Genomic DNA, 23,836 nt, shown 5'->3' with positions numbered 1-23,836 from the left:
AAAGAGATACTATAATCTTAAGTAGCATTTATTGAAAAATGTTATAGTCCTTCTATGTTTTGTACTTGGTCAAATAACACTTGGACAATTGTATACATTTCTGGAAATCACAATTTAAAAAGTGACATTACAATAGAGTCTGTCCTAAAAGAGACTAATAGTAGGAGAAGACTTAAAATTAGACACAGTTTTCAACACCTTATGAAGATGTTCTCCATTCATCCTTTGTTCACTTAATATATTTTAGGCATTTGTGCTTAGTTCTTGGAAGTGAGCAAGACAATGCAGTTCTCAAGGAGCTTTTATTCTAATGAGGAGGAGACAGATGCTAAGTAAACTAAATAAGATTTTGAACAATGATAAATTCTATGAAGAAAATAGAGTAATATGACAGTGACTAGTAATTAGGATGATTAGCAATCAGGGAGATTCTCTCTAAGGCAATGACATTTGACTTGAGACTTGACTGGTAATGAGGGGCCAGACATGCAAGGATATGGCAAGTGTTTACTGCAGAGAGACCAGAGTACAAAGGTCCTGACCAGGAGTGACTGGAGGGTGATGGGTAGAAGGGAGAGTTATGGGCAATCGAGGGAGATAATGAGTTTGAATTTATTCTAACTGTAATGAGAAGCCAGTAAAAGGTTTTAAGTCATATATATCTCATTTACCTTTTGAAAAGGTCACTGTTCAGTGGACAATGAGTTATGGCGGTAAGACAATGTAGAGAAAAGTTTCGGGCTATAAATAGTTTAATGAGTTATAAACATGAAATCACTTTTTTCTCCCAATCGTTGCTTCCAGTTACCATAATTAAATTTTCTTTGCCTTACAAGGTTTTAAGAAGATTCAATAAATTTGATCATTTTCTATTATTAAATGTGTAGTTAGTTTGCTGTGAAACTAAAACAGCTCTGAAATGCAGTCTATTAAAAAAAGTTTGTGCATGCATGCTCAGTCACTTTATTATGTCTGACTCTTTGTGACCCTTTGGATTGTAGCCTGCCAGGCTCTGCTGTCCACAGGATTTTTCAGGCAAAAATTCTAGAGTGGGTTGCCATTTCCTTCTTAAGGGGATCTTCCCGACCAAAGGATTGAACCCATGTCTCCTGCATTTCCTGTAGTGCAGGCAGATTCTTTACAGGTAAACCATTGGGTTAAGTCTAAAAACTTACATCTCATACTTTATAGAAATCCATATTTTTTACAAGAGGATGTTAGTTGGCTGTACAATTATTAGAAGCCAATAGTGTAACATAGCTGCTGAAAAAGGATACTATAATTTTAAGTAGAATTTATTGAAAAATATTATAGGCCTGTTGTTCAGTCACTAAGTTGTTGTCTAACTCTTTGCAACCCCATGCACTACAGCTTGCCATGCTTCCCTGTCCTTCACTATCTCCTGGAGTTTCTCAAATTCTTGTCCGTTGAGTCAGTGATGCCATCCAACCATCTCATCCTCTGTCATCCCCTTCTTCTCCTGCCTTCAGTCTTTCCCAGCATCAGGATCTTTCCCACTGAGTCAGCTCTTCGCATCAGGTGGCTAAAGTATTGGAGCTTCAGCATCAGTCCTTCTAATGAAAATTTAGGGTTGATTTCCTTTAGGATTGACTGGCTTGATCTCCTTGCTGTCCAAGGGACTCTCAAGAGTCTTTTCTAGCCCCACAATTCAGTTCTTTGATGCTCAGCCTTCTTTATGATCCAACTCTCATATTTGTATATGACTGCTGAAAAAGCCATAGCTTTGACTAGATGGACTTTTGTTGGCAGAATGATATCTGTCTCTGCTTTTTAGTCTAGGTTTGTCATAGCTTTCTTTCCAAGGAGCAAGCATCTTTTAATTTCATGGCTGCAGTCACCATTTGTAGTGATTTTGGAGCCCCAAAAAATAAAATTTGTCACTGCTTCCACTTTTTTCTTTCTGTTTGCCATGAAGTGATAGGGCTGGATGCCATGATCTTAGTTTTTTGAATGTTGAGTTTCAAGCCAGCTTTTCCACTCTCCTCTTTCACCCTCTTCAACAAACTCTTTAGTTCCTCTTCACTTTTTTTCCATTAGAGTGCCATTATCTGTATATTTGAGGTTGTTGATATTTCTCCCAGCAGTCTTGATTGATTCCAGCTTGTGATTCATCCAGCCTGGCATTTTGCATGATGTTAAATAAGCATAGAAGTTAAATAAGCAGGGTGACTATATACAGCCTTGATGTACTCCTTTCTCAGTTTGGAACCAGTCTAGTGTTCCATGTCCGGTTCTAACTATTGCTTCTTGACCTGCATACAAGTTTCTCAGGAGACAGGACTCCGAGGTAATAGGCTGGTCCTCTATCTCTTTAAGAATTTTCCAGTTTGTTGTGATCCACAGTCAAAGGCTTTGGTCAGTGAAGCAAAAGTAGATGTTTTTCTGGACCTCCCTTGTTCTCTCCATGATCCAGTGAATGTTGGCAATTTGATCTCTGGTTTATCTGCCTTTTCCAAACCCAGCTTGTACAGCTGAAAGTTCTTGGTTCACATACTGCTGAAGCCTAATTTGAAGGATTTTTAGCATAACCTTGCTAGCATGTGAAATGAGCACAGTTGTATGATAGTATGAACATTCTTTGACATTTCCTTTCTTTGGGATTGGAATGAAAACTGACCTTTTCCAGTCCTGTGGTCACTGCTGAGTTTTCCAAATTTGCTGTTATTGAGTTCAGCCCTTTAACAGCACCATCTTTTAGGATTATAAATAGCTCAGCTGAAATTCCATCATCTTCACTAGGTTTGTTTGTAGTAATGCTTCCGAAGGCTCACTTGACCTCACAGTCTAGGATGTCCTCAGCTGTAGGTGAGTGAACATGTTTTCTCAGAAGCCTTCACTATGACCTATCTGCCTTGGTTGGCCCTGTGGTGTGGCATGGCTCATAGCTTCATTGAGTTATGCAAGTTCGTTCACCACGGCAAGTCTATAGTCCATGAAGGGGGTTATAGGCCTGCTTTTTGTTAATTTCAAGTCTTTGACATCTAATTCAAACAAAATAGAATAGTAGAGACCAGATTTATCCTCCTGCTTGGAACAGCTGACAAAATCTATGAAAGTGATTTTTAAGACATTGGCCATTAGGCCACAAAGGACAGTGATCTCTGAGAAATAGAAAACAGATGAGGAGACCTTTGCAATTGCCCCAGCTTGCTTTCTTGAGAGAATTTCTAGGCCATGGCTTCATTGGTGAAATCTGCCTAACATAGGGAAAATATTGCTAATTCTATAAACCCTTCCAGAAAATTGAGAGGAGGAAATACTTCTAAACTTATTCTATTGGGCCAGCATTATCCTGATAAAACCAGGCAAAGGCATTATAAGAAAAGAACATTTCAGACTAATATCCATTACGAACATAAAAACGGAAATTCTAAGCAAAATGTTAGTGAGTTGAGCTCATCAGTTTATAAGAAGGATATTACATCATAATTAAGAGGGTTTTATACCAAGAATGCAAGTTTAGTTTAAACTGTTAAAATCAGTGCAGTTTACCACACTAACAAACTAAAAAACGAAAATCATATGGTCATCCAACAGAGAAAAAGCATTTGAAAAAAATACATTATACGTTTCTGATAAAGAAGAAAAGTCTTAGCAAACTGGGAACAGAAAGGAACTTCATCACCTTGGTAAAGGGAATTCAAGGAAAGCCTAACATCATACTTAATGTAGCAACAGCTCATTCACATTTGTTTTAAAGCTGCATTCACAGGCAGTTTTAAAAATAGACATTTAGGTTGTTTCCAGTTTTAGGCTATTACAAGTAAAACACTTTTCCCAAGTGTCTTCTGCCTCCTCCTCCAAGTCCGAAAAACTCTAGATAAGTATTCTTTTCTTCCTTCTGGCTTCACTGAGAAATAATTGGCATATAATGTTGTGTAAGTTTAATATATTTATCACATTTCTTTATCTATTTGTCTGTGTGTGGACACTTAGATCATTTCCATGTCTTGGCTATTATGAATAATGCTTCAGTGGACACGGGTGTGTAGATGTCTTTGAGATCATTGTTTAATTTCCTTTGGATATATACCCAGAAGTAGGTTTACTAGATCAAATGATAGTTTTATTTTTAATTATTTAAAAATCTTCATATTGTTTTCCATAGCCACTGTATCAGTTTGCATTCTCACCAGTAGAACACCAGGGTTTTCCTTTTCTTCACATCCTTACCAGCATTTGTATCTCTTATCTTTTTGATAATAGCCATATTTAGCAGTTATGAGGTGATATCTCATGGTTTTGGTTTACATTTCCCAGGTGATTAGCAATGTTGAATACCTTTTCATGTACTTGTTGGACATTTATATACCTTCTTTAGAGAAATGTGTATTTAAGTCTTCTGCCCATTTAAAAATCAGATTTTTTTTGCCAGTTAGTTGTATAAGTTCCTTCTTTATTTGATATATATTAACTTTTTATCAAATATATGGTTTGTAAATATTTCTTCCCATTCATTAAGTTGCATTTTCATTTTGCTAATTGTTCCTTTTGCTGTGCAGATACTCATTAGTTTGATGGTCCATGTTTGTTTGTTTCTTTTTTTTTTTTTGCTTGTGCTTTTGGTGTAATATCCAAAATATTATTGCCAAGAACAATTATAAGGAGTTCTTTTCTGTATGTTTTATTCTAGGAGTTTTAAGGTTTAGGTCTTACATTTAAGTGCTTAATCCATTTCAAATTAATTTTATGAGTGGTTTAATAATATGGGTGTCCAGTTTCTTTATTTTGCATATGAATACCCAGTTTCCCCAACACTATTTATTAAAAAGACTACTGTTTCTCCATTGAGACTTACTGTCTCTTTTGTCAAATATTAGTTGACCATATATGTATGGATTTATTTTTGGGTTCTCCCTTCTGTTCCAGTAGTCTCTGTGTTTCTTTTCATGCCAGTGCCCTACTGTTTTGATTACTCCTATAGATTTGTTGGATATTTTCATGCATACCGTGTAAGGGTCATGTAACAGAAGCCCATATCAGTTTCCATGTTCCTACATGCCTGCAACCCCAAGGGGATGTGTCAGGCTCTCCCAGGAGTGTTTTCCTTAAATTTCATTGCAGTCAGTAGCCCCAAGTTCAATTTGCATTTTCTTCAACCCAGCAAGTAGTGACCAACATAATGCTGGTAATAATGGTTATGATGATGATAATAATCACTAGTACCTATATAGCACTAAAAAGCAGAGACATTTACTTTGCTGACAAAGGTCCATCTAGTCAAACCTATGGTTTTTCCTGTAGTCATGTACGAAAGTGAGAGATGGATCATAAAGAAAGCTGAGTGCTGAAGAATTGATGCTTTTGAACTGTAGTGTTGGAGAAGACTCTTGAGAGTCCCTTGGACTGCAAGGAGATCCAACCAGTCCTTCCTAAAGGAAATCAGTCCTGAATATTCATTGGAAGGACTGATGCTGAAGCTGAAACTCCAATACTTTGGCCACCTGATGTGAAGAACTGACTCATTTGAAAAGACCCTGATGCTGGGAAAGATTGAAGGTGGGAGGAGAAGGGATGACAGAGGATGAGATGGTTGGATGGCATCACTGACTTGATGGACATGAGTTTGAGTAAGCTCCGGGAGTTGGTGATGGACAGGGAAGCCTGGTGTGCTGCAGTCCATGGGGTCGCAAAGAGTTGGACATGACTGAGTGACTGAACTGAACTGAACTGATATAGCACTTAGCATATGCCAAGATCTGACTTCTTTATATATGGCAGTATATGTTAAGTCTCAACAATTCTGTGAAATATGTGTTATGAATTATTATTGTCCCCATTTTATAGAGAGAGGAAATGAAACATAGAAGTTGAGCAATTTGACCAAGGGTTGCCTCGTGTCACACAACTACTAAGTGGTGGATTGTGTGGTGAACCCAAGCAGTTAGATTCAGAAGCTTTTCTCTGAATTGTTATATGTATTGTTTCTCAATTTCCCCTTCTTGCAGGGTCCCTGATTTCATTATTTTCTTGATCCTCTCCCTCACTTTACTTTGGGGAGAAAAGAAAACCTTATCCTGCCCTCTCTCAAAAGTAAAAGGAGGAAAGTCTCTTACCACAAACCATGCTATTTCCATAAGCTTTTTTGATAGCATTCCTCTTTTCCCTCCAAAGTTCTCTAAGGACTGGAGGAGGTAGCTGGGAGTACTGGGGGCAGTGATAGCAGTAAGTTGAGTTCTGTTGCTTCTTGTTAAGTCTTGGAGGAAGTATCTAACTCCCTCTAGAATTTAAGGTACTTTAGCCTTTTAGCTGTGAGCCCTCATTGCCAATTCTGGGGCAAAGGGAAAAAATAACTTTTTAATACAAGGCTATTTTAATACTTTTAGGAAACAGGATGGAGGCTTGAACTAGGGTGGCAGTGAAAATGGAGAGAATTAGATAAATTTGGGATGTATTTTGGAAATAAAACCAAGTAAGACATGGTGGCAAATTGAATGTGAGGGAGAAGAACAGAAACAAATTAAAGAAGAGGATTTTGTCTTGAGCAACCTAGATGGAGGTGGGAGATGGAGGTGCTATTTACAGAGATGAGGAAGAGCAGAGACAGAAAGGCTTCCCTGGTAGCTCAGAGGTTAAAGTGTCTGCCTGCACAGAAAGAGATTGGAGTGGAAGTGTGAGGGTGGCTTGGTCATCAAGAGTACTGTTTTACCTGGTGAAGTTTTAGATACCTGTTAGACTGCCCAGTGAAGAAGATTGGATACAGGAGTTTGCAGCTCAGTGGGCAAGATAAAGTCAACAGTCACACATCTGAAGATCACAGCATGTCTTATATTCAAAGCCATGGGATAAGATAAAATCAGTTAAGGAGAGGATAAGAGAAAAGAGAAGGCTGAGGATCAACCTTAAGATTCAAAGGAAAATTCAGCAAGATCCTGAACAGGAGTTGTCAATGCAATAGTAAGACAACAAGAAGTGTGTATTTTCTGTCTCAAGAGAATCAAGTGTTTTTTCACGATATGAGTATCCTAAATATAAAAAGCTATGAACAGAGGAAGTGAAGCCTTGACCTTTTTCAGATGGTTTTCTAAACTCAGCCTGTCTGCTGTATAGGTAATTGAAACAAAACTTGAGCTGGATGAGAGAAGGTGGGACTAAATTACCATAATATCTCTTTCATTCAAATGAATCTATCACTAAAAATTCTTACTGTAAGAATTTTATATATAAATGTGGAAAAATAAACCATTTTTGGTGAAAAATTGAGAACATTGAGCCAAGCTCCCAATTATTTAACTTACTTGAATGAAACTATCTACATTTTTTCAGTGGGAAGAACAAAACCAGAGATGAAGTACTTTAAAAATTAAACCAGACCTACTGAAAAGGTTATGAGACAATTCACCTGTAAAACATAGATACAGATAAATAGAAGCCTCAGCTAAGTGATTTTTAATGTAAGCCCATTTGTTACAAAGAAAATACCTTTATTAACTTCTTGCTCTTCCATAGTAAATGCTGCTAGTTACTCTCCTCCTCCACAGGCTTCTTAGTCTACCAATTTTCAAATTTTAGTGTACATCTGAATCAGCTGGAAGGCTTTTTAAAAATACACATTTCAAGGCCACATCTCTGAAAATTCTGGTTGGGTATAGCCAGAAAGTATGTATTTTGACTAATACTTCAAGTGATCCTGTACCACACTTGACAGAACACTTGTCCTGACCCTGGATTACATGTGTACTTGACTGGTGGCAAAAGTGCTACTTGGCACTGTCCACACTTTTTAAAAATAATTTCTTATAGATGCATGGTTTATATAATAGAATTACAAAGCTGTAAGTTTGAAAGAATAAAAACATTAAATACAGAGTGCCTCTTTAGCTTAGTAATTATATGTCAATATTTGCTCTTATAAAAAATACATTTCTGGTGGTGGTGGGGGGGAGGGTTTAATTTGTCTCCAGGGATTTATCCAACTTCCTTTGGGAAGGCAGTCTACCTGAGTTTATTTTTCAAGGAAATAATGGCTTAAAAACGTATCCAGCTAACTTCTATTTACTGTGTATTTTTTTGTGTGTGTTATAATAAATCAATTATTTAGATGCCAGCACAATTATCAACCACTTAACACTTTTAAGTGGTTGATAGTTATTTTGACATCCTGACCATGCACTAAAATAATGAGCTTTCAGGTGTTTCTTTTTCTAACAGATACAATTATTCATATGAATTTGGTATATTTTTCTTAACCCTGAATAGTTTCTAAGTCCTATGCAGGTAGAAACTAAGATGAGAGTAAGGTTTGACAGTACAATAATATTGTGTACTCTAGTGCTTGGCACTTTGTTCTTTCTAGTCATTTAGTACGTGTTAATTAAAGGAGTACAGTTGTGTGCTAGCTTTTAATAGCATTCATTCTGCTAGTTTTTTACTTCTAGCTCTTAAACCCACTTGCCTACTTCTGGCCCTGAAGTATTTCTTTAGTAACTCTCAAAATGCTAGGAGATCCTTAAAAAAATCAGAGAGCTGAAAATCAAAAGTAACATAGATTTGATATTGTATATAAACATAACCAGCATGTTCTTGGAACCGACCCTGCCCAAGAGGCATTATTCTAGGCTGTTGGGGTAGGAGGTAGGGAGATGCCCTATATGAAAGATCACAGTTTTTTTTTTTCAACATTAATTAATGAAAAAAATTATAAGAAATACTGCAGTGATTCAGTTTTCTGTTGAGACATCTCAAATGAGCATTGTTTCTTGGGTTTACAATTCTGAAAGGTATGATTGGGTAAGCAAATACAGGGTCTGCTTTAATACTGTCAAATTGAAACATGGCAACAGATATCCAGCATCCAACAGTTTCTAACTGCAAGTTTGAATTTATGAAATAACTGAAAGTAATGAGATAATGTATGTATTATAGATATAATCTGTAAGTTATATGTTAAACCTGATAGTTCTGTTAAGTAAGGACTGAAAGAAAAAGTTCACATAAAATACAATTGGACTTAAAGGGCTTCAATTATTTCCTTTTCCTTCTCTCTGCTTCATTAATTTTTCCAGGTACAACAAACACCATATTATATATCATTTGAATATGTTATTATCTAGGTAATAACGTTGAGAATCCCTGTTTGAACATTCTTAATGGGCTCATGCTTTGAAATGATTAATCTTTTGATTTAATTATATAGAATAAATGTAAAATAAAAAGTGATTGCACCAGAACATGGCTTTGGGGGATATTTTGGAAGAAACTACGTAAATCTGAGCCATAATATCTTTCCAGTGCAGCATTTAAATTACAGAGTTCAACCGCAGTTGTGATCTTAGTTTGTTAGCTGCCTGGAGTGTTATTTTAAGAAAGCAGAAGCCCCATCATTTGCACACTCCTTATAGATCACACACCTTAACCCTGACTTCTTAGCTCCAGTTTTTCAAAAGAAGTGAAGTCAAGATGAAGAATTGTTTGCTTTTTGGGGGAGTCCTGGCCATTTTTGTTAAGGCTGTTCTTGTGACAGGTATGTGGTATTTTGAGCATGAACCCAGATAAAAGGAAAAATAGAATACAGATCTGTTCTTCAGATTAAACATTTATGTTTGTGTTTTGGTTGGACAGCTAGCTGGCTATGTTCTTCTAACATGTCTTAATCTTTGTATGGGCAGTGGTCTTTAACATGGACAAGACTCACTGTAATTCTTTTCATTCTTTTTTCTCTTATATGTCTGCCTATTAAAACCTAGAAAATAAGAAAATAGATAATTTTTAGATAAGTATAGATAGTTATACTATACAAATACCCATATTGAATCTTGAAAATCAATTCTCTCCTTGAGTGTCTCAAATTAATAGTCTGGAGAAATGAGGTAATAATTGTTGTAAATACAGTATAGAGTGCATTGGGATTTTATTTCCCCAAAGAGGCTGGTATTAGTTCTAACAACTTTCCTGGATCCAAGCCTACAAATTTATTATGACCCTTTAACAATGTTTAATGTTGTATACATTTCCTGGAACTTGATGGCTGGACTTCAGTTATCTTGTTTATTAACTTTTCAAACTTTTGTAGAAAATGGATTATTTTCTGAATATAAAAGTATAGTTTTAATAATTTTCATCTAGAAAGGTATGTGAATTAGAAATGATATAACTTGATATATGTTGTTTTAAGACTTACTGAGTTTATTCCTTTTTTGTTTTGAGCTTACTTTTCTTTCAGGACAGTATGATGTAATTAAGAATAGTAATTTTACATATACTTTTCACTAATTTAGTATTAAGAATAAAAGATAGCAGTAGTAAACCATATATAATATATGTACCTATATATAAAAATACATGTGTTTATGAACATATTTATATACCTATAAACATATACATGGAACATATATAGCCATTTATATATAAAAGAGCTGTAACTTATTGAGCACATACTATAGTTTAGACATTATGCTAACTGCTTTACATATTCTATTACATTTAATTCTCACAGTAACCATTTGAGGGTAAGTACTATCATTATTTCTGACATATCCTTGAGCCCATTTAAGTTTAAAGAGGTGAAGTAACTTAGCTCAGGTCACACAACAAGCAATGTGGTAGGTGGAACTCAGGCCATCTAACACCATAGCCCACACTCCTATCTAGTCTCCTATTCTGCTTGTATAAGAGAATCACCTTTTTGGTAAACTCATTACATTCATAACTAGTATGTGTTAAGTCTATTTTCTTACTTGAACTGAATTAAGTTGCTAAATACTTATTGAGCCACCTCTTCTGTCTCAGGTGCTCTTGGAATAAAGTAAGGCATAGTCTATAATAACAGGTGTATTAGGAAAAATATTTCCTGTTGATGAAACAGAAGTTAGACTCTTAAAAGTCTTGGTGAATTAAATGTATTTTTAAATTTTCCTGGTAGGTATATTAGGCTACCTAGTATTCTTATATAATAACAGTAGAGATACTTTCCCACTAGGTTTCTGGCAAGAAAATATAATATGTGCCATAAACAAAACATATGTATTTTCTATTTAAGTCTTAATAGTCATCACATACTCAACTCCACCTATATTTTTGGTCAGGTATTGCCTGCTTATTTGTATTTTAATGAGAAAAGCATTTAAAAGTCACTAATACAGGAGTAGAGAAGAGGACACCTTTTAAATCATCTTACTCTTTTCCAAAAATTAAAAATTATATCATTATCTTAAATTGGCTTCATAATGGTTTTTCTCCAATACCGTAAGACTTTTATCAGAAGATTTATCAAGGACTTATGAATAAGGACATAATAATGCATTATAAAGTACTTAAAACAATTATAAGTACAATAACAATGATCTTAAATTGTTTTTGTAATGACTGTATCATTAAGACTGAAATACTGCAGTTAGGTCCTTTCTCCTCTGAGATCAGGAATAATTAGATGTCCAGTTACAATTTATTTCCTTATCATTTAACCTGTATAACTTGAATTAATGTGCTAAATCTTTTTTCAGGTTGAGATTTGATTGAAGGAAATTTTAAAGGTCACTTAGCTAAAATTATAGGAATAAAAAAGATATTTAACAACATTATTATTGTTTAATTACCACTGTCAAATAAAGCTATTTATTGTTACTTCCTCAAATATCTGTTAGTTGATCTAAGTACAGATAATAAGAAATTTTGTTAATTCTTTGCAGCACTTACCAACATTTTATCTAATATTCATATTGGACAGTAAATGTTGACATTTACAGTTATGGCTTTAATAGTTATTTGTGTATTCGCTCATTTGGTTTTTTTTTCTGTACACATGCATATTATATTAAATAGAACTTGTACCTAACAACATATTCTAGACTGTTTTAGCAAGTTTATAGCACTTTACGTCTATAGATACTATATCTTTAAAAATAAGTCTTATAAGAAATATTAATAAATATTGCACTTAATGGATTAAATCATTATGCCATGATAACCTGATTGTTATTATGAAAAGGAAGAATATAATTAAGTTTAGGGAAATTTTAATGGAGAATTTTAAAGTCTTACAAAATAAGGCTATCTTGGGGAAAATGTTCATGTTCTTAGCATAAGGGAAAAAAAGTATGAATGGGTGTTTAGGAAGGATGTTTTTATTATAAAAAACTGGTTTATTTGTTCAATTTTGAATACATTTCTCTAGTCTGAGAGAAATTTAGTGTAGATGTTTGTTTTCTCTCTCATTTTGGCATTTGGCACTAATTTTTTTACAAAGCTCTATCATTCAGAGGGTTGTGCCTCCATTAAAAGCATTTGGTTAAAACCAGAATTCTTTCAGTTCCAGGTTCCCATAGACTGGTCCAAGGAAAAATGAGAAAATTCCTTTTGGAGTTCATTTGTATTTCCTTCAGTATGCTGTGAGATTCCACTTAGCTACTTTAGGTTGCTGCTGCTGCTAAGTTGCTTCAGTCGTGTCCGACTCTGTGCGACCCCATAGACGGCAGCCTACCAGGCTCCCCCGTCCCTGGGATTCTCCAGGCAAGAACACTGGAGTGGGTTGCCATTGCCTTCTCCAATGCATGAAAGTGAAAAGTGAAAGTGAAGCCGCTCAGTCGTGTCCGACCCTCAGCGACCCCATGGACTGCAGCCTACCAGGCTCCTCCGTCCATGGGATTTTCCAGGCAAGAGTACTGGAGTGGGGTGCCATTGCCTTCTCTGACTTTAGGTTAGGAAAGAGAACAAATGGAGAAAGCTGAAACTGATCAGCCAAAAGACTTGAGTTTTCTGTTGGGGAGGGTGATAAATTAACTTGATACAAAGTATGAAATTAGACTCTTGGTTACCTTTCTTCTTACAATATTTGTCTTTCAAGCCCAAGATGAAAATGAAAGGATTGTTCTTGTTGACAACAAATGTAAGTGTGCCCGGATTACTTCCAGGATCATCCCTTCTGCTGAAGATCCTAGTCAAGACATTGTGGAGAGAAACGTCAGAATTATGTATGTAGTATTTCATGCTTCATATTTTCATTTTGTGAGCAGATACTTTCTGATATTAGTATTTGTTTGCATGTGATACCTATATCTTTGCTTCTCTTTTTGGTGGGTAACACCTTGGTGGTAGTTGTTTAGTTGCTAAGTCATTTCTAACTCTTGTGACCCCATGGACTGTAGCCTGTCAGGCTCCTCTGTTCATGGGATTCTCCATGCAAGAATGCTGGAGTGGGTTGCCATTTCCTCTTCCAGGGGATCTTCCCGACCCAGAGACAGAACCCAAGTCTCTTGTGTCTCCTGCATTGACAGGTGGGTTCTTTACCACTAGCGCCATCTGGGAAGCCTAAGAGTATAACAGCTTAAGTGAAGTTGCTCAGTCATGTCCGACTCTTTGTGACCCCGTGGACTGTAGGCCACCAGGCTCCTGCGTCCACGGGATTTCCCAGGCAAGAATACTGGAGTGGGTTGCCATTTACTTCTCCAGGGGATCTTCCTGACCCAGGGATCGAACCCGGGTCTCCTGCATTGCAGGCAGACGCTTTAACCTCTGGGGCCACCAGGGAAGCCCGTATAACAGCTTACATGAGATTAAACCTGGGTAATGGACTTAAGCCAATTATGTAGTTGGGAGCAGAGACAGAGGTCTCCAGGCAACCTAAAACCAGTCAGCTACATCAAATAATAACTGAAGGTTCGGATCTAGTCATCAACATGCCCTGTTTATATGGAGTTATTTCAGTCTGAATCAGAACTTATAGTTGCCCTTGATCAGTTCAAAGTGAAACTTGAGATAATTATAAAAGGTTTGTTTTGCACCACATATGGATCACAAAGTACTTCACCTTGTATTCAACTTCATCTGTCTGCATAAAAGTATGGTAGACTAAATTTACTACATTGATTTCATCTCCACTTGTATGTTGGACTTCAGATACTCATTTCATTTCACACATAGTCTTAAGTTATAAGCTATGAGTCTTACTCAACAGCAAAAACATTAATAATATTTAAGAACTGAGATTTCTATTGGTCCAGTCATTAATGTCTCCCTTGTGAAGTACTTCTACTTTAAATAGTTTCCCTCCTGAATCAAATACCTCTTACTGAAACAGAACATAGCATTCAATCCCATGTAATTAATAGGAGAAGTATAATATGCTTAAGAATTTGTTTTGAGTTCTGGCTGTCACTAAATATTAGTAGCTATGTGCTATGGTATGCTAGTTACTTAACCCTTCTAAACTTGAACTTTCTCATCTCTAAATATTAATAGGAAAATAATGTGTGTTCATAGGGTTATTATAAAGATAAATTGAGATCTATTCCTTTTAAAGACTATGTAGTTCTTGGCACATTTTCAAAAAAAATTTACTGTTATTTATCCATCTAACCTATGTGCCAGTTATCATTATGCCACTACCCTTCCTAAAATGCTTTTGCTGGTTCCCCCAATGTTGTTACTGGGATAAATTACGAATGTTTCAGCCTAACCTACAGTGCTCAGCATAACTCTTAAGCTCTTCCATGGTCACTTCTTTTTCATCTTAGGTTTAAAAATTCAGTATGTTGCAGTACCTCTTTCTTCCTCTTCTGTTTTTGCATAGTCTAGTTCCTCTGCTTGAAGGACTCTTTCTTGCACCCCTCTCAGCCTGGTTAATTCTTCAGCCTGCATGTCTCAGCTTAGACATCACTTCCTTGAGCAAGTTTTCTTTGACCACTCAAGTCTATACCACTTAGTCCCCTCTTGAGTAAGTAAATATTAGTCACTCAGTTGTGCTCAACTCTTTGTGACCCCATGGACTGCAGCCCACCAGGCTCCTCTGTCCAGGGGATTTTCCAGGCAAGGATACGGGAGTGGGTTGCCATTTCCTTCTCCAGGGGATCTTCCCAGCCCAGGGATTGAACCTGGGTCTCCTGCACTGCAGGCAGATTCTTTATCGACTGAGCTACAAGGGAAGCCCCAGTTCCCTGTTAAGGATAGAATAATTGGAGAATCGTGTATCTTAAGAGAATGGCATCAATAACACTGGCACCTAATGACACTAATGGCATCAAGGACACTGGCAACACTCTTCACAGTGTTGAAGAGGAGTATCTCTCTTATATTTAAATCTCCAAGGGTAGATTTAAAATGATACTCCAGGATTCTCTGATTTATCTTTTTTTTTTGAATGACATGATCCTTTTTATGATATTTTATTTACTGAAATCAGGCAGTTCAGTAACTTCATGCCATTTCCCTGATGTATATTGATGCTTCTTTAATCTTCTTTCTAAAAGTTCCATTATCATTGCTGTGTCATTATGGCATTATCCCCAACTCCATCACTTAATGATGTTATGGCTTTGGGCAAGTTACTTAACTAATTTGAGCCTGTTCCCTAAACTGAAAAAAAAAAAAGGGATATGTATAGGTATGTATATATACACATATACTTCATAGGGTTGTGAGGATTAAATGTGATAATATATAAAAGCACTCAGAACAGTAGTCCCCAGTGAAACTCTCCTATGTGTCTGTTCTCTTACTTTGCTCATTATTTAAAGCATTTTCTGATATTACTAGAGATTTTGTAATATAATAAAGAATAGATATGTTCATTCATTCATTTATTAGTTTGAAAAATATTTATCGAGTGTTTCTGAAATCCACTGAGGATTGGAGCTGGGGATAGAATAATTTATATAAAACACAGCCTGTGCAATCAAAGAATTTACAGTCTAGTGGGAAACTATAAATAACGGAAAAGGCGATTACAATGCAATATTGTAAATGCAGTGACAGGAATAGGTGTAGGATGTTACAGGAGCACAAAGAGGGGCACCAAGGCCAGTCCCTGGGGAAAGTGGAGAGAGGCGGGGGGAGGAAGGAGAGGGTATTTGGAGTAAGTGGTAGAAATGTGTGTGGGTGATGACAGGGTTGATAGGGGAAGCAGATTATTCCAAGAAAAGGAATCAGGGTTTCTGTGACAATTGTATGAGATCATGAGGTTAACATGTTCATCATAGAACCAGGCAGACTGTAAGTTTTTGGTAAATGTTAGGGCTATTACTGTTTTAGTTATCTTTAACACTTAGAGATGAGAAAATCCTGGTTAGTTTTGTACCATAGCAAACAGTTGTTTCCATCTGGCACATGGTGTAAGGAGGGTGGTGTGGTGAGGTTTCCATCTGGCACATGGTGTAAAGAGGGTGGTGTGGTGAGAGACGAGGCTGGAGAGTGAGAGGTACGTCATGCAGTGCCTTCTATGCCATCTTGATGATTACCTTGTTTTCTGTGGGGAGACACTGTAGGCTTTAAGCAGAGAAGGAAGTTAGGCTTGTAGTTTAAAAAGACTGTTTTGGCAATAATGTGGCCAACGCATGGGAGGGGTCAAGACTGAAGGAAGGTATTGCTACAAATTAGGACAGAAGGGTGGTGTCCTGAATCAAGTTCAAAGATGCAAAGTATTAGAGCCAGTTGAACTGTGAGATGGATTTAGACCTATGTGGTGACAGAGAGGGAAGACTGAGGGACAGAATCCAACTTTTTAGCTTGGATACATATGTGGATAATGTTGCTAAATACTGAGTTAGGAAAACCTGAGGTTTGGGGGGATCTTTTGGTAGGGAGCAGTGCATGTGAAGAGGAATGATGACATAGATGAAAAAATGTAAAAGTTAATGAAATCACCTGAACTAGTCGATATGTTATCTAATTTTTCATGGAAAACCTCCAAATCAAAAGGTCTGGATTCTAGTTCCAGCTTTACTACTTAGTACTTGTGTGAATTTGGATAGGTCACCAACCCCTCTGATTTGTAATTACTACATTTCTAAAATGTGATCCTTAGTATCTCTGTCCATTCATTCACAAATATTGGACATATTCTATATGACACACCTTTTGCAAGGCACTGGGATGTGTGTTTTTGGCTCAAGGAATTTATAGAATCTAGAAACAGCTATTCTGTAGGTAAGCAACTATAATATGGCAGTATAGTAAAGGTATATGAAACATTAATGAGACTACAGATGAGAAGTTTATTGAGGGGTGGAAATGAGATTGAGGTAAAAATCACAGAGAAAGTAAAACTTGAGCTTATTTTTAAAGGAAAAGGAGGGATTTACCAAGTAATAAAAGATAACTGACAGAGGAGTTATTGTGAGGTTTATTTTGAATGCAGTTGTTTAAAATGTAGCAATTACTGTGAAATGTGAGTAATAGTGTCACTAAAGAGTGTTTATAGAGTGCTAAATGTCCTAAATGTCTGAATGAAATAGTAAGTACTGTCCTAGCAATATACCTATTAGCAAAAACAGCAGTATCTGCTAATTTCATTATTCTTCGTTTTCTTTTTTTCTTTTTTTTAGTGTTCCTCTGAACAGCAGGGAGAATATCTCTGATCCTACCTCACCAATGAGAACCAAATTTGTGTACCATTTGTCTGACCTGTAAGAGATTTTCCTTCACACTAATAAAGATACCTAAGTCAATAACTTTTCATTAAGCTTGTCAGTAAGAATGTTTTTGAAAACATATTGGGGTATAAACATTTACCAATATCATTTGAACTTTTGAATACATTAATTCACATGTTAATTATTGCTGTGCTGTCCTGTCCTTAGTCACTCAGTTGTGTCCGACTGTTTGCAACCCCATGGACAGTAGCCTGCCAGGGCCCTCTGTCCATGGGGATTCTCCAGGCAAGAATCCTGGAGTGGGTTGCCATGCTATCTTCCAGGGGATCTTCCCAACCCCGGAACTGAATCCAGGTCTCCTGCACTGCAGTCAGATTCTTTACTGTCTGAGCCACCAGGGAAGCCCATGTTAATTATTAGGCATCATAAATTCATAAAACTTTATAAATAAAGGTTAGCTCTAAATTTATTCTAAAGACAAAGTTATTTTCACTAGTACAAGAAGGACCAATTTGTCTTTTTAGTTCAATAATTCAGACCCATTAACATGCAGTTGTTTCTTTGGAAACCATTGAATCCAAAATTTAAAAAAAACCCTTCCTTTATTACTGTAAATAATTAATTTAACCCTGCAGTATAGTTGGGAATAAATTTAACAGAGTGGAAGTTACTGAATAGTGTACACAATCATATATATTAATTCTATTGCTTACTTTCAGTTAAAGGTTGAAAAATTACATAAATGATTCTGTATTATAGAGAGGTTGGTCTGAAAGGAGTCCTCCTTTCTTAGAACTAACTGATTTTGGATAGCAATGTATAGTCACTCAGATTCTGAGACAACACTTGATGGGGAGTGTCTAATGCGTGTATTTGTTTTTCAGGTGCAAAAAATGTGACACTAGAGAAGTGGAGCTGGAAGATCAAGTAGTTACTGCCAGCCAGAGCAATATCTGTGATAGAGACACTGAGACCTGTTACACCTATGACAGAAACAAGTGCTACACAAACAGGGTCAAACTCAATTATCGTGGTCAGACCAAACTGGTGGAAACAGCTCTGACCCCGGATTCCTGCTATCCTGACTAATTCAGGTCATGCTCACTGCACAACTGCTTATCTTGAAGGGCTCTCCATTTTGATCCCAGGTAGTTAGTATATTTACTCCTGATGAATTTGAAACCATGATTTTTTTGGGGGTGGGGGTAATATAAAATTAACTACCGCACCCCTATCACTGGCAAATAATTGAAATAGTAACACTGTTAATGTTTTTAAGGTAAATTTCTAGCATTTAAAAAAATAGACAAGGGGAGAAAATAAAATTCAAAAAGTAAAAAAATCAGGAGGCATAATTAAATTTTGCTTTTTTTTTTTTTGGCTTTGCCTTGGAGAGCCTGAGCTTTTGCACTTTCCTTACTATTCTCTTTAAAAAAATATCACTGTGCAGAGAATATTTATATATAAACATAGGTCAATTATTTGTCTTCACTAGAAAAATAATAATTGGAAAACATGTTTTGGAAATATTCATAAAATAATTTAAAATCAGATCTCTAATATTTATGAAATAAATTAGCTGAAAGTGACATAATTAAATGTATAATTCAAAAATACATTTTGACATAACAGATTTGGGAGCAAATGATACAAATTTTCTTGATAAGTAGGACAGTATAAGAAATTCCCATTGAAATCACCTCTGTTGTAACTAAATCTAACAAATTATGTACTCCAAAATATGTATTCTCTAGCACAGTTTGAACAATTAAATAGATTCATAAGCATATACCTGCGTGAAATAATTTATTGGTAAAAAGTTTGCTTGTGTTAACTTTGCTGTATGTAAGTTAAAATATCATTTATTACTGAGAAACAGGTTATAAGTATGATCTAATTATGCATTAATCACTAAGTTCAAACATGATATTTGAGATAGCTTTGTCATTTTATACCTAAAATTAAATAAAAAGACAAAGTCCCTTCTGACAAATGTGTTTATCATGGCACATATACTTTATGTCAGAAAGTCAAGCCCAATTGACATAAATATGTAAGGGTACTGTGGAAATTATATGCTGACTCTGAGTTTAAAATAATGAGAGGCTGATTAGTAAAATCAGTTTCTTGAAGAGACATTGTTATGTTTTCTTTTTTTCCCCCAAGGGTAATAGTCATTTTTAATAACTTCCACTGTGCTCGTACTGATTAGTATTTTCTTTTAGGGATAAGGCTCTGACACTGGTGCTTCAGTAGGAATCATAGTTTTGACATGCTAAAGACAAATTCTTGTCCAGTCTTCAATTGGTATGTTGTTTTAGATAAGACCTTGAACTTTATTTAATCAGCACACAATTATTGATTATTTACCACATGCAGGGAACTCTGCTAGATTTTTGGTGATTGAGCTGTGATAGTCACTGTCACCACTCACTTTCTAGAACTCTGCTCAGTTGGACCCCAGTTCCTTTTGGTAATGATTTTCTCCATGAAATTCATCCTGACCACTTAAAAAAAATTGTGAACCCCATTCCCTTATCTTGGTTTATTCCACCCCATGTGCTTATCACCCTCTGGCAGACTACATAATTTACTGATATATTATGTTTATGCTGTCTACCCTAACAACACATAAGCTCCACAAAGACAGCTATTTTTATTTTGCCCATTGATATGTCCCCAGCACTGGGAAGGGCGGAAGGGTGTCTGGTGTGTAATGGAGCTCAATAAATATTTGTTGAATGAATGAATGTGAATACAGCTTAGATGAGGGAAAAAGACGTGTACATAATTACAGTCACTTGGCAGAATTGCATAAATCAAAGAAATAGGTTTCAAAATGTTCTGAGAATTTATGGGAGACTTCTCCCCCAGTTTTATTGAGATATAAGTTTTAAGGTATACAACAGAAGGACTTCATGTACTTACCTATTGTGAAATGGTTACCATGATAAGTTTAGTTAATATCCAGGAGAAGGCAGTGGCACCCCACAGTACTCTTTCCTGGAAAAATCCAATGGGCAGAGGAGCCTGGTAGGCTGCAGTCCATGGGGTTATGAAGAGTCGGACACGACTGAGTGACTTCACTTTCACTTTTCACTTTCATGCATTGGAGAAGGAAATGGCAGTCCACTCCAGTGTTCTTGCCTGGAGAATCCCAGGGATGGGGGAGCCTGGTGGGCTGCCGTCTATCAGGTCGCACAGAGTCGGACACGACTGAAGCGACGTAGCAGCAGCATCACCTCATAGAGTTACAGTTTTTTTCCTTATGATGCGAACTTTTAGAGGAAGACTGTTTCTGAAGAGGCTTCTCTGTTTTATTTCCATCTTGGCCTTAGTTTCTCTGCATACACAACAGAAAAAGTTTTTGGTGCCATGTTGAAGATTCTTATAGAAGAGATCTCTGTGCCAGTATAACTGCCTCATTGAATGCCAACTGGAAATCTTCCTTCTTTGTGAAATTTAATTATACTCTAGGATTATCATATTAATAACAATTTCACACTTATGCCAGCTGCTAGGTACTAGGCTAAGTGCTTTATTAAGAAATAACTGATTCAGTATAAATCTAGAGTAGTTGGTGACTCTTAAATGAAAGCTACTAAAGAGTGATTAAAGCCTTTTCTGTTTAGTTACTCAGTTGTGTCCAACTCTTTGCGACCCCATGGACTGCGGCACACCAGGCTTCCCTGTCCTTCACTATCTTGGAGTTTGCTCAAACTCATGTCCATTGAATTGTTGATGCCATCTAACCATCTCATCTTCTGTCGACCGCTTCTCCTGCCCTGAATCTTTCCCAGCATCAGGGTCTTTTCTAATGAGTCGGCTCTTCACATCAGGTGGCCAAATTATTGGAGTTTCAGCTTCAGCCCAAGTCCTTGTAATGAATATTCAGGATTGATTCCCTTTAGGATTGACTGGTTTGATCTCCTTGTAGTCCAATGGACTCCAAGAGTCTTCTCCAACACCACAGCTCAAAAGCATCCATTCTTTGGCATTCAGCCTTTTTGATGGTTCATGTCTCACGTGACTACAGGAAAAACCATAGCTTTGACTAGATGGACTTTGTTGGCAAAGTAATGTCTCTGCTTTTAAATATGCTGTCTAGGTTGGTCATAGTTTTTCTTCCAAGGAGCAAGCATCTTAATTTCGTGGCTGCTGTCACCATCTGCAGTAATTTTGGAGCCCAAGAAAATAAAGTCTCTCATTGTTTCCATTGTTTCTCCATCTGTTTGCCATGAAGTGATGGGACCAGATGCTATGATCCTTGTTTTTTGAATGTTGAGTTTTAAGCCAACTTTTTCACTCTCCTGTTTCACCTTCATCAAAGCTCTTTAGTTCTTCTTCCCTTTCTGCCACAAGGGTGGTGTCATCTGCATATGTGAGGTTATTGATATTTCTCCTGGCAGTCTTGAGTCCAGCTTGTACTTCATCCAGTCCAGCATTTCGCTTGATGTACTCTGCATATGAGTTAAATAAGCAGGGTGATAATATACACCCTTGACACACTCCTTTTGCAGTTTGGAACCAGCCATTGTTCCATGTCTAGTTTTAACTGTTGCTTCTCTCCTGCATATAGGAGGCAGGTAAGGTAGTCTGGTATTCCTATCTCTTTAAGAATTTTCCAAAGTTTGTTGTGATCCACACAGTCAAAGGCTTTAGCCTAGTCAATGAAGCAGAAGTAGATGTTTCTCTGGAATTTTCTTGCTTTTTCTATGATCTACTGGATGTTGGCAATTTGATTTCTGGTTCCTCTGGATTTTCTAAATCCAGCTTAAACATCTGGAAGTTCTTGGTTTGTGTACTGTTGAAGCCTGATTTAGGGAATTTTGAGCATTGCTTTGCTAGCATGTGAAATGAGTGGAATTGTGGAGTAGTTTGAATATTCTTCAGCATTGCCCTTCTTTGAGATTGGAATGAAAACAACCTTTTCACATCTGTACGTGACTATTGGAAAAACCATAGCTTTTACTATATGGACTTTTGTCAGCAAAGTGATGTCTCTGCTTTTAAATATGCTGTCTAGTAGTTTCATTCATACATTTAAGTGAGAAATTTAGCAGGAATTCATAAGGAGTCAATGCAGATGAAACAGTGGTGAAAGGAATCTCTGCTTTGTCTTTGCCTTTGTATGAGGTTCCATGGGCTGCTCCCAGTCATTGATGATTGAGTGTGGCAAGAATACCAGGCTTTGGGGGGTGGCAGTGTGGTATAGTGGGTAAATCCATGGCCTAGCTTAGAGTACTCTATGCTTAGAGTACTTAGGGAATAATAATAAGTCACTAACGGTCAAGTTTATTCAATGTAAGGTTGAAAAATGGAAGTAAAAATAGCTCTCTTATAAAATATAACTGTCTTATAAAAATAAGGATATATGCCATTGTATATGTTTATCATTAAGCACAGCTTTATATACCACTCACTAACCTTCTGTAAATTCTAGTTGGTATTGTGTGTTAATTGTCTTTTGGCTTTTCTCTGCCCAGGCAACAAATGAGAGAAAAATGTGGACATGTATTAATTCAGTGATTCTCAAACTTTAGTGTGTGTGAGACTCACCTGGAGAACTCCTTAGGACAGATCATTTAGCCCCAGTCTCAGAGATGCTGATTAAGCAGTTCTCGGGTACCACAGGAGAAATTAGAGGGTGCAGAAACTTCCAAAATGCTTCTGCTGCCTGGAAATTGCTTTAGAACCGCGCCTTTAGAATTATTAATATAAACCTTCATCTCCACCTAGTGGTTGATTTATGAAATACAATGTATATGCATTTTATTACATTTCATTTAATCCTTGTAAGTGCCTTGTGAAATAAGTACTCTCTTCATTTACAAATCATGAAACTAAGATGCAAAGAGATAAAGTGATTTTATTAAAGTTTGACAAATAGTACATGAAAAACTGATCATTGGATCCAGATTGTGAGGCTCCAAAGCGGAAGCTCTCTTTCAGTTTGTTATGTCTAAAATACATTTTCCAGATCACTTCCTCCAGTAATTCCACTTCTGAGGAAGTAATCAGAAATATGGACAAAGAGGCATAAAGATATTTATCACAACATTATTTATTATACTGAAAATTCGTAAGAAACTTTAAGTCCATCATTGAAGGGAATGATGATATAGTATATACTTCAGATTATTTTACAGACAACAAAAATGAAGCTTTAAATACTTTTAATTGTATGGAAATTTCTTGCATAATGTCAAGAGGGAAATGTTGGCTAATTCATAAAATAATTACTTCAAAATCTTCCCTCCTGTATACATATAAAAGAGAAAATGGGCCAAAATATTAACATTGGGAGTGAAATTATGTGTTATTTTTATTTGTTTACCTTTTCATTATTTGCCAAGCAGTCTATGATGAGAAAGTATCTTGGTAGTTAGAAAAATTATTTTAAATCAATAACATTAAAATTTGGGAAATTCTAAATTTCTGTCCATTTACATGTAAGGGAAAAGTGACATTTATCTAGCATCTGCTCTGTGCTCAGCAAAATGCCAGTTATT

At 36.3% G+C, this 23,836-nt stretch overlaps 1 protein-coding gene across 1 annotated transcript; it reads left to right on the top strand.

The window, feature by feature from the left end:
* The first annotated feature begins 9,072 nt into the window (after positions 1–9,072).
* JCHAIN (joining chain of multimeric IgA and IgM) lies at positions 9,073–19,113 on the top strand. Its single transcript, XM_069594292.1, has 4 exons — positions 9,073–9,484; positions 12,803–12,929; positions 17,277–17,357; positions 18,209–19,113. Exons 1-4 carry the CDS (start codon positions 9,421–9,423, stop codon positions 18,411–18,413), a joined length of 477 nt encoding a protein of 158 aa, XP_069450393.1. The 5' UTR covers positions 9,073–9,420; the 3' UTR covers positions 18,414–19,113.
* Positions 19,114–23,836: the final 4,723 nt, after the last annotated feature.

Source organism: Ovis canadensis, chromosome 6 (genome assembly GCF_042477335.2).
Source record: "Ovis canadensis isolate MfBH-ARS-UI-01 breed Bighorn chromosome 6, ARS-UI_OviCan_v2, whole genome shotgun sequence".
In the NCBI taxonomy this organism is placed as follows: domain Eukaryota; kingdom Metazoa; phylum Chordata; class Mammalia; order Artiodactyla; family Bovidae; genus Ovis; species Ovis canadensis.
This window is presented reverse-complemented; position numbering and strand designations above follow the sequence as displayed.

Excerpts from the sequence above, each read along its gene's own strand:
- JCHAIN (XM_069594292.1), top strand. The coding sequence starts at position 9,421 with ATGAAGAATTGTTTGCTTTTTGGGGGAGTCCTGGCCATTTTTGTTAAG. Across the intron at positions 12,930-17,276 it reads GAGAGAAACGTCAGAATTAT|TGTTCCTCTGAACAGCAGGG; the intron begins GTATGTAGTATT and ends TCTTTTTTTTAG. Across the intron at positions 17,358-18,208 it reads GTGTACCATTTGTCTGACCT|GTGCAAAAAATGTGACACTA; the intron begins GTAAGAGATTTT and ends TTTGTTTTTCAG.